General features: G+C 33.0%; 2 protein-coding genes and 1 long non-coding RNA gene across 3 annotated transcripts; 2 read left to right on the top strand and 1 right to left on the bottom strand.

Annotated features, from left to right (window-relative positions):
* The first annotated feature begins 1,080 nt into the window (after nt 1-1,080).
* LOC110451090 (probable phytanoyl-CoA dioxygenase) lies at nt 1,081-6,678 on the top strand. Its single transcript, XM_021498947.1, has 9 exons — nt 1,081-1,354; nt 2,119-2,200; nt 2,650-2,731; nt 3,158-3,268; nt 3,538-3,632; nt 4,087-4,177; nt 4,363-4,492; nt 4,679-4,830; nt 5,868-6,678. The coding sequence occupies exons 1-9, from the start codon at nt 1,327-1,329 to the stop codon at nt 5,976-5,978; spliced, it is 882 nt and encodes a 293-aa protein (XP_021354622.1). The 5' UTR covers nt 1,081-1,326; the 3' UTR covers nt 5,979-6,678.
* On the bottom strand, nt 4,185-5,606 carry LOC110451091. Its single transcript, XR_002463034.1, has 4 exons — nt 5,481-5,606; nt 5,227-5,249; nt 4,590-4,812; nt 4,185-4,489 (listed from the first exon to the last, which is right to left on the bottom strand). It is a non-coding gene; the product is annotated as an uncharacterized LOC110451091 (long non-coding RNA).
* Nucleotides 6,679-7,795: 1,117 nt separating the features above from the next.
* Nucleotides 7,796-11,165, top strand: LOC110451059. Its single transcript, XM_021498905.1, has 5 exons — nt 7,796-7,882; nt 8,275-8,298; nt 9,331-9,413; nt 9,589-9,666; nt 10,943-11,165. Exons 1-5 carry the CDS (start codon nt 7,849-7,851, stop codon nt 11,099-11,101), a joined length of 378 nt encoding a protein of 125 aa, XP_021354580.1. The 5' UTR covers nt 7,796-7,848; the 3' UTR covers nt 11,102-11,165.
* The last annotated feature ends 471 nt before the right edge of the window (nt 11,166-11,636 follow it).

Consider the following 11,636-nt stretch of genomic DNA (forward strand, 5'->3'; position numbering starts at 1 on the left):
AAATTGCCGTTGCTTGACGGCCCCTCTCTTGGGGCCCCTTTGGAAACCGTTTACTGCATAGTCAGGTGACGTTATCGGTACTATTTTTAGCAGGGTTTTCCCGAACAATTCAAGTGGTCAAACTGGACATTTGGAACGGACTATGAATATGGGGATAGCGAGGTAACATAAGTGGAAGTGCATACAATACATACATTCATTAAAAAAAAATATGGCTCTTCGCGTGATGTCCCTTTAAAACTGAACAGATTTCTTCAAGATCTCTTTCTTTTTGAGAACTTCAAAAGGTGTATACATGTATATGAAAACAGATCATTACAGTGTACAATATCTGAATGGCTATGAATAAAAGCTATGATTTACAGATAATATGTATACTAGCAAAAATACTAATTGTGGTATGCATAAGGAACAATAAGTTACAAGCATACTTTGCGCCGTTAATACGTAAGATATATATCTACATGTATATATTTTCATACTGCAAACGTCACCATTTGATAGGTCAATGCCCTTGTTACGGGCGGATTGTGAACCTGTGCACTCCTGCATAAACAAGCGTGCTTCCGGTTGTGAAAGTACACATCGCAATTGCTAGCCAGAACTGTATTTTAGTAATATCTGCATTTTAGCCGATATGGACAAATTTTCTATGCGAACATCACTAGAATTATAAATTGAAAGTACGAATATGAATTGCACGGCAGAATATCGTTACAAAAAGAGCACACTATCGTGTAATATCACATTGAGCATTGTCACCAGACTGCCTGTAAACACCACTTGTTTTGTGATGTGGGCTGTGGTGCTTAGTTTAAAAACTGATAGTGATTAAATTATGCCATCCGACTGCCTGAATACACCACTGTGATGTGTTCTGTGGTGCTTAGCTTAAAACTAGTGGTGCTTAAATCACGGCAAGGGAATACTTGTATACACCACATTTGCTGTGATATGGGCTTAGGTGCTAAGCTAAAAAAACAACTGGTAGTGCTTAAATTATGCCATCAGACTGCCTTATACTCAACATTTGCAATGATGTGGGTTGTGGTGCTTAGCTTAAAAGTGTGTGGTGCTTAAAAGTAAACATATAAAGACATACGACATTAGTATCTGGATATCTATGGATGACGGCGGTATTGCTTACAGATAGTGGACTACTGATACCATGCTAACTTTGCCGTAGTTATCAGAATAGACATGAGACACCAGTTTATATGCAACATTGTAATATGTAGTTCATTATAATGTTACGGTATATAGATGATTCGTGTAACATTTACGGTAGGCGGTGATGAGTAAAGCATTGTATCCATAGTGGGGTGTATGCATGCTGCAAGGATGGCTGATTGCGGTATGTATATATACAGTAACTGCAACAAGCATAACTTATACCTAAGGTATATATATGCAAATGCATATACTTTAACCTTCGCCTGTCACGTGTAGTTTATATAGAATGTATGCTGTGTATTAATATTCGTTGTGTTGGATAATTTTGCCATGAAATTTTTATGGTATACAAGTCTAGTCCGTGAATAAATAATGTACAGGTTAGTCCAGTAATATAAGGTGCGTACTAAGGTAGATAACTCCCATTGGAGAGTGCGCTTTTTTCCTCGAAAAACGGTGGTATACTCATTGTTTCTACTACTGACAAACACATATAATCTGGTGGAGATAAGATTGAAATATCCCCTTTAATAATTCTACGTTGATATTGGCACTGTCAGGGTTCGTGTCGCATTAAACTCATTTTCCTGTTATTGTGTTACCGAAAACAGCATGACAAGTTGGTTTGACATGGGCACATTTTGGATGTCAAGTTCTCTTTAAATTAGTACCATATTAGCAGACTAGGTTACTGTACGCCTGTCTACTTACTAGGTGTATAATCCTTACTTATAGAACTGCTCAGTCTCAAGGTCTATCCACTTTTGAATATATTTTTCTTCTTCAAATCTTGCCTATACTTCCCTTTTTTTATTAGTCTGTTTTTCTCATTAACATATTTACAGACCGCTACAGGAAAATGAAAGTTTTGATTTAAATATATATGCGGACGGATATACAACAGACATTTTTATTTGTATCTGCCTTTCCTTACTCATCATTTAGAGTACCGCCTGGAAGGAAATTATCTTAAGTTGACTAAAGAGATGAAAACGGCTTACCATAGGAATGGATACCTGATCGTTAGGTTGGTGCTCTCATTGTTGATCAAAGGATAAAGTTGTAAATGATTATAATGCGTACAGCTGAAAATTGTAATCATATCAAATAACTCGAGTGGGTATTGAGATTGATCTTAATTTTATCGTATTATTGCTTGAGACTTTAATATTTTTATTTAATTATATGAAATGAAATATTTTTATTGTTATTATTTGTTTGTAGAATTTACTGTTGCGTTGAAAAAGATATCTATATATTCACTTATATAAACTTTATTTATTTTACAAAAATTATGAAACAAGTTATCACAACTTATATAATCACTCTTGTTCGCCCGGATGTTAGCGCGCTGGGGTCTTAATATTGGAGGAACCCGGAGTACCCGGAGAAAACCCACGTTTTCTTAATTACTTTTTAAACAAAAAGAGATACCATTTGAAGATATACATGTTTTTATATTTTTAATTACACTAGAGGCTTGCTCAATAATGCGGAATTGAAACAGCTTCAGGTTACACTAGAAGGAAGCGACGCTATAACAAAACACCGGTATGGGGTAGGTTTGACTTACCTTGTTGATTCCTTATGTAAAACGGTCATGGTTGTTGCTAAGGAAATGCCCGTTGCTAGAATGTACAACCGCCCTTTCCAACATTTGTTGAATTTCTTTGTATAATATAATCAGTATGTAAATTAAACATCTATAAGAGAATGACAGTCCCAAGTATTATTTCAAATACTTGTCATCTTAAACGAATGTAAATTTCAGTTTTATGTTGCCTATCTCTGCAATAACAAAACGAAAAGTAACCTGCATATACTTTAAATAGAAAACATCACGTTATTGAATACATATAGCCTACGATCAGCTAAGACTGTTTTGGTTATTTCAAGTTTTGATTCAGATTAATGTCTATGGAGAAGACGACAATATTTTTGTATAACAGACGAAGAACAATTATCTAGCTCTTTCTCTGTTTAGTTTTCAGATGGAGAGGGCAAGAAAACGCAAATGGCCCTATGGAGCTACCCCGGTGATGACGTCACAGGCGTCATTTCAAGAAGTGAAAAGGTGTTAGGAACGTGTCAGGAAGTAATTTATGACTTTTTTTTTCTTTTTATGTCATCTTGATATATACAATCGATGATAGTATATTTTAATTCGTTAAAAACCTAACAGATAAATTAAACGATAGTTCAAATTGTAGATAAAATTAACATACTTACACTCTAATGAATCTTCTCAGATTTAGACACCACCAATATATAATATTGTATCTGAAATGTGCAGTTATCAAAAAATCATCAAAAGAATTATTGTGAATTGTTGCGCATTAATAAAATCCCATATCAAATGTATAGCTTTTAGGCGGTGATGAATTGTATCATTTCGAATCTAAACTTATGATGAAAGAGGCAAAGACCGGCGGCAAGCATCTCTGGCACCAGGATTATGGGTAGGTGTCAAAAGTGAGAAATACTTGAAATAAATATCTGTTGTTAAAAATAGCTGTGCACTAATAACATTAGATAGATGGCATGGTTGGGACTTTTATCATTTTGCTTCACTCCTACATATGATTTGGGCATTTTCAAACATAAATTTCCATTCCGTTAATATTAAGTTCCACTCATAAACGAATTTGCAATGTCGTCATTTGATGGCTAACCTCATTTTTGATGGATTTTTCTTAATTGGTATTGACAATGATTGGAATCCGTTATCTGTTTATTACAATTGTATGTTTTGTTGTTTCAAAATACTGATTAAATATATTGACATATTAACAAACCCTGCATATTTGGTATAGTATATAGTTTTATCAAATAGCTTATGGACAAATTGAATTTTGATGTTTTTTCTGCGTTATGTTAGCGGAATATTGACTACGTATTAAATGCTCTTTGTAGATACTGGTACAACAATGGGTGTTTATTTCCTGATTTGATAACAGTTTTTGTAGCATACGATAGAGCAACAAAAGAAAACGGTTGTTTACAGGTATTGTGTTATATTTTCCTTATTGCGAATCTTAAAATGTATGTTATCCTTAAATACTATTAATTGATATCCCCTTGTTAAGAGAACAAATTAGTTCTTTTAGCCGATCTGATTTCTTTTCCTTTCAAAGAACAATCTGTTCTGGTTTCTTTAACATTAGAGTTTGTATTCAAACTTGCTTTAAGATACTGCCCGGCTCCCACAAATGCGGTCGGATTGACCATCTTCTGATAGCTGGGCAGACTGGTGCGGATCTGGAGAGAGTACATGCTATCCAACAGAAATGCCCTCCAGTCTATGTCGAAATGGAACCTGGTTAGTCATAAAACAGTCATTGAACATGATGTATAAATTATTGGAATTTAATATTAAATGATGAAAATTGATATTGTCAACGAAAGTATATAGTTACATGATAACTTGTTATTGGTGCCCATTGCTGTGATATAAGAAATAAACTTGTTTCTTTATTCAAATATTATCTAAAATTTTCTTGTATAGGTGATGCTCTCTTCTTTCACTCGAACCTCCTGCACACAAGTGCTGGTAACGACAGTGACCAGAGACGCTGGTCAATCCTCGTGTCCTATAATCGGGTTGACAACGAAGCAGTGCTTGACCATCCATTTGGAAAACTACGGAAATTAGTAAAAGTATACACACTAACAACTACTCTTAGGGAAAACTCGCTTAACTCAATTCCAATATAATTATCTAAAGTGACAATATTACCCAACTCTGACATCTAGGTCAATTATAGCTAATTAAATTAATATAATTATGATTTCTTACACTATTCTTATAACCAACACACAAATTCATACTTCAATTTTCCTTTTTATTCATAAAATATTGTCATATACAAACTCTGTTCAACGAAAGATTCTTGCACATCTACTGTAAAAAGGAAATAAATATGTCTCAAATATATAACTGGTCTGCTTCTGGTCTTCAAGTTATCCGTCTCCAGATGTAACATAACATATGACTTTATATTTAAATCTCTACTTTACGCCAATGCAATGATTATAAAGCAACAGTATACGTACCTTCAGTAATAAATGTGTAGACTCTAAAATGCAGAACAGCAATACGTTAATTAAATGGGACAACATGATGTCATTGATTAATTTGTGAGACAATAAAATGACCTATTCAGCATTTTAAATACTTTGGAAGAATGGCAACAATTAATGAAACCGGAGTCTATGAAGGACATAAATTCAACTGTTTTCTGACTGAATGTAGTTTGTGTTTTCTGACTGAATGTAGTATGTGTTTTCAAATATTGACATTTAATTACCAAGCTGCTGTTACGATATCATCATTTCCGTTCTAAATGTCGAACTATAATTTCTTGGTCGTCATCCCTACGTTCTTACCTTGACATAGGTTTTGTATATAAGTTGTATCTTGTTTCAATTTTTCATTTCACTATAAATTATAATATATATATATATATATATATATATATACTGTTACATACAGAACTGATATAGGCGTAGCCTGTTGTTCGATTCTATTTTTATAACATCAAAAAGTAAAAATTTGTTGAAATGAAATCTAAAGTGTTTCAAATACATTGTATCTATTAAACACTACTTTATATATTTTATATTAAACTTGAATGTTTGAATTGCGTTTCCACATTTAACATGTATCATATGATCTATACTGACGTTCTTTTCAGGTTCCAAATGAAGCCATACTCAAATGTCAAAACTATACTAATATGGATGGAAAGGAGTTTCTGGATCCTAGAAATGATGCTAACATAGCTCTTGATGATGCCTGTCAGTGATTGAACAATAATCAAGTTGATTACTTGGTGCATCAGTCTAGAAAATCAGTTCTATAAGCAAGGGGAGGGGCTGCACAATGTCCTTACTGAAAATATATAAGTTGTCAATGTTAAAATTAAAGAGGTTACTTTTGTCATAGAAGTTGGAAGTGAGCTGATGATGTATACGCTGATGATGATGTGACGATGTAAATGTCAGAATGGGACGCTTAAGAATAGGATTGTGTGGTTTCTAAAATCTAAAAATTAATGAAAACAAATAGCACCTCAATATCAAAATGCTTGTTTTTATAATCGTCATAAATATATCTGTATGACAAATTGTATTTAACAATCTGTAAGCCTAGCTATATAAGAATAAAACCCACAGAAACAACAACAAAAACAGCAAACCCCTACCCCTTAAAAAGAAACTGCTTTTGTCGTCATATCATCAATGTTATTTCTCGTAATCTGTTAGTCTTTGAGGCACTATTACGGTAATGCATGAGGAATGATAGTTTTAACAGACTTTAGTTTTAACAATGATGCGAACTCAAATCTCCAGAAATTCTTGACATTTTTGTTTAAAATCGTGTTCGGCGCTGAGTTTTTATCCCTATTGATTTTAAGTCATTATTCTACTGCACTTAAAATTGCCGATGGTGTGAAAACGTTTTATAAGTAGATTATATCTATTGTTAAAATAAAATCCAATATATTGAAGGAAACTTTGCGTCAGAGTCATGCTTTGGTACACCAGGTTGGGTCACTATCCAAAATGTTCTAACTTTTGTCAAACCAATCGAGTCTAAATGATAAAATTCACAAATATATCTTTGGAATAAACTTTGTCAGCAGTTACGACTACATTTTATTTAGACTGGGCAAATATGCCTAAACATATTGATAACTTAAAATAGATTTATCTTCGATCATCGTAATCTTGCTCGACCAAGTTGTAAAAACTTTAATAGTTTGAAAACGGTATGACTAAATTAAAAGTAGTACAGTGTAGCTGTTGTTGTTATATCCAATACTGGATTTTATTTCTATAGAACACCAGCTTCCAATTACTTTAAAATGCAATAAGACAGTAAAGCTAAGTGTCGTTTTTGTTGTTGCATCTACGTCTACGTTTTTAATGTTGCAATTATTGCTGCTAGACCTATACACACCCTTTTAAAACCACATAACCATCATGATATATATATATATTATCGGTAGCAAGTATTACAATTAAATTGAAGACTGACGAAATTAATACACTTAGCATAAATACGTAAAAAAATCAATAAATGATAGAACTTACACACGTAAAGAAATAAGATATCGTCTAGCATTAACTATTTACGGGACATTTGTAAATACAATGATAAACAATCTTAATTGAAACATGAAAAGAATAAATTGAAATTCAAATAGAAATTCAAATAAAAATTGGGATATTTTCCAGAGGCACTATAATCGATCAATGATAAGCTTACGGTAGTCATGTAATGACCTCTGACTGTTGATCTTGTGAAGGACACAGCTTGCTGGACGGTCCTTTATAGGCAATTCGTGGGTGTATTGTACGGAATTTACATATCTATAGACAGTGTCCTAAATAACTCGTGTTTGTATTCTTATCTCATTCAATAACCAGTTTCAATGCTGTCATTAAAGGCACACATTCTATATATATTAATTTTAAACTTAAGACGATATCACCAATCATAATATGGTAAATTAAGGTTATTTCAAAAATCATTTTATAACCGTATTCGTAAATGCAAATAATGCATGTTAGTAATTCACAATATGAATTTGAAATATTAAAACTGCTGACGATTGAGTTGTGGAACGTACCCCTTAAATCTGGTAGCAGAGATCGGCTGTATATTCCAATATGTCGCCCTGGACTGTTGCTGTTCTTCTTTCTTGTGAGTTTTTAATATTACAATTGGTGTCATGATAACTCCAATATATTCGTAGTATGCATATAATATCTCAACAAATACGTTTAGATGTATATGAAATAATTAAAAAAGATTTAAAAGATTTATTAAAGAGTAAGACAAAGGAAATTCACCACAAAATGTCACATCTTCTGTTTTTTCTGGAGTACAAATTGTCACTTCGGCAGTTCTCCAAAAGTATAGATTTGTCTGAATCAAGTCTGTTAAACATCTGTGTTAGAATTTGTTGCTATAAATAATATAATTCACAAACGTAGAACGTTCTTTTCTCAAATACATTGTACGAACACACATCTAGTATTTTGCCTGTAGTATTTCAAAATAGCATCCAAAAATGTATTGTCTTTTTTCTGTAGGTTGCTTCGTTGGTTTTGTGACAGGTAAGCATATGTCTAGCACATGTCAATGTTGAACGTTCAAATGCTAAGGATTCATGTTCTGTACTTTGTTATCAGGAAGAGTTTTCTAGGTAGCACATAATTTAAACGTGTTAACTAATCTTCAAAATCTACATTTGCATCGATACCTTAAGTGTTGCTCGTGTGCAAAGATTAAATTTGTAAAGATTGATAATGAATAGGATAACCTGTCTGAAAGTGTAAGCATTTGTTAATCGTCTAAACATTGACAATGCCGGCTTTATTTGGGGTGTTATGAAATTGTCTTCCTTACATAAAGGGACGACGCATGTAGCTATATAGCTCATCTCCTACATACAAAAGCATTTATTTGCAGATAATGTTCCAAGTAGTATTCGGGATTAGTTCCTCTAAATAGTATAGCTAAAGTAAGTGCTGTCTATGAGCTTCATATCGGCTTAATTGATTGAGGCCTGCAAGAGTAATTGGCGTGCTTTGAGTGACATGATTGATCTTTTCTTCTATGAAGCTGTCTTTAAAAAAAAATAAAAAAATGCTTCGTATTGTCTTGAAATGATATGTAGTGATTGATAAGAACACAAAGTAACTCGAGATATACCAAATTCTAGTAGAGAACATTGGAGCAGGTATGTTCCTGTTACAACCATACCTTCGAATAATATAGAACAGTTTTACTATATCAAGATGTTTATAATAGTAAGTCATATCAATGAAATTGAATTTTGTGGAGACAATGACAAAGGGCGGACAACAAATACGTGTATAACGTAATATCTGACAACGTGATGTTAATGTATTTTCGTCATACTTGTTTTTACATGTTAACCGTTTTTTCATATGATGAATCATGATGTTACAATAGAGGTTATTATCTCTAGTGGGTAATCACAATCGTCTTCCAACTCCTTGCAAGTTAATCTCACGAACAGGGAGTGAGGAATCCAATAGTTGCTGGTTGGGGAAGCAATATGATCTGCAAAGTTTAATAATTTCATAAACTCGTCTTTAAGCATGTTTGGTCATCTTTTTCAGCTGAGCGCCTGTCATGTTATGACTGTTTTCTGGAGACTGACGAGTTAAAATGCAACACGACTTACACCTGTAAAGAAGGCGAGGTTGGTATCTTTATCTAAATATTTTACCAGCACATGATGAACCGTATAATGAGAATAAGTTTCAGCTCAACATGTTTGTCTTTCAATGTAAGAAACTAACTATGTAGAAAAGTTTAATTGCAGCATGCTATTTAATCTTACGACCTTTATCTTCTTAAAATCTATGTTATAACAGGTATGTTACATTAACCGGCTCATCGGAGACTTCTACGGGAACCCGTGCCTTTACAATCTCGGATGTAAAATAATAGAGGTTTGTGACAAGATTTGTAATCAAACTATTAAATCATACTAAATTCATTATGTTAATACACAGTAAACTATATATCGTCCATCTGGCAAAACAAGAGCATGTCCCCGACTATATATTGAAAGCATGTGTCTTACATTCAGAATCATTATTATATATATATATATATATGTATGTTAATAATTCATATTCAAAACATGTTTAATTGTTTGTAAAATCGTATAATCCATATTTGAAACATTTCTCAAGATTTGTTTTTATATTAAAAGAGTGATATGTATTCTAATCCATGTATTGTAATAATTCCGTAATTAGTTGATATTGTGCTATATTCTACCAGTCTTGCAATGCATGTTCAATATATGCATGATCGGCAAGATCACATAAATGTTTATTCTTTGTAACTGCATTGACTGAAGACTTTTTAGATTTGTCATAACCGAACATCAGCATGTATTAATGAATGGTACGAATTTGGAGGGAAAGGTAAATACCATTGTACACACAATGCACAGCACAAGAGTATCAGTCAGTGTACGATATACGTTCCGTGCTACATGTTCCTTGACAATTTCCTCAGGCATTAGAAAATACCAAAATTATCCAAAGTGGTAAGAAAAATGAACCTAGGCCCACACATGAGATTGCACTTACAATTTGATAATAGAAACAGCATGCAAAAATATAAACACTTATCACAATATATGAAGGATGACATACAAGATTTTATAAAACAAATTAGATAATTTATGTATGCATATACGGGATTTAGAATATACATCACAGGTCTTGCATATACATTTTGTAAATTGCAAGTTTCCAAATAAAATTCTGAGGTTTCTATAAAAATGAACAACAACATGTTTGTATATTGCAAAGTTTGCACAACAAATATCTTTGCAATATTGTTATTTAAAAAACAAAACTATTTTTTGATTTAAAAAAGAAAAAAACCTTTTATGTTGGTAATCAGGAAACAATTAATGAGTGGTTTTCATATATGTTTTCATTATGTTAAGTGGAAGTACAAAGTATTTACATCGTTGCTAGAAGTAAAACTGGATAACATTACATCACGGGATTGGTTACTACATCACAGTAACATGCTGTTCATCGGGACACGCGCACAATTATATGATTTTATAAGAGTATAATCAGTGTGATCAAACTTGAACAATACCCTCATGACGCTCATGTTTATTCGGAAATAACCAATACATTTAATAGTCATTTTGTGTGCTTGTGTATTGATTACTTCGGATTGGACGGACATTTTCAGGAATGCAGTTCCCTTCAGGAGCAGCTACAGACAGGAAATCCGAGCCCGACAAGGATACGTGACGGTGACGCTATCGACTATATGGACTGTTGCACCACTCCTGGGTGTAACCGGCACCGGATCACACCTCCAAGTGACATGTGTGTTGTACAGAATTAACGAGCACAATGTCAGTGCGTCAATTTGTCATCATGTGTCCCTTAAAAATGGAGACTTTATATAATCTGCTCTTTGTTTTTGTTTTTGTTCTTGAAAACCCGACACCTCTTACTGTGGTATATTAACTATCTTAATAGACAATTATTTTCTTTATTCATTATCTCAGCAATCAGTAGCTCATTAGAAAGAAATAACTATCATCAAATTACGTTTCATTTCAAACTAACAGTCGTATTTCACAAATATATCGTTATTAGGAAAATACCATTATTTTTCTGGGAATAACTTCTGTAAATATAGTATAAGACATTATAATCGACAGCAGATCCTTGTTTCCAAGCAATCTTCCGCCATATAAAAAATAACAGTTGCAGTAACACTCCTCTACTTGACATCTACCGTTGCTTTGCACTATTATATCTACATCATGACACCCTTCGCTATGAACGATTTACACTGATCAGAGACGACAACATGTACATGTATCTGCGAGACAATTTTATCACTGTACATGTATCTGTGAGACAGGTTTATC

This window comes from Mizuhopecten yessoensis, unplaced genomic scaffold (genome assembly GCF_002113885.1).
Source record: "Mizuhopecten yessoensis strain PY_sf001 unplaced genomic scaffold, ASM211388v2 scaffold5789, whole genome shotgun sequence".
NCBI classification, from domain to species: Eukaryota; Metazoa; Mollusca; class Bivalvia; order Pectinida; family Pectinidae; genus Mizuhopecten; species Mizuhopecten yessoensis.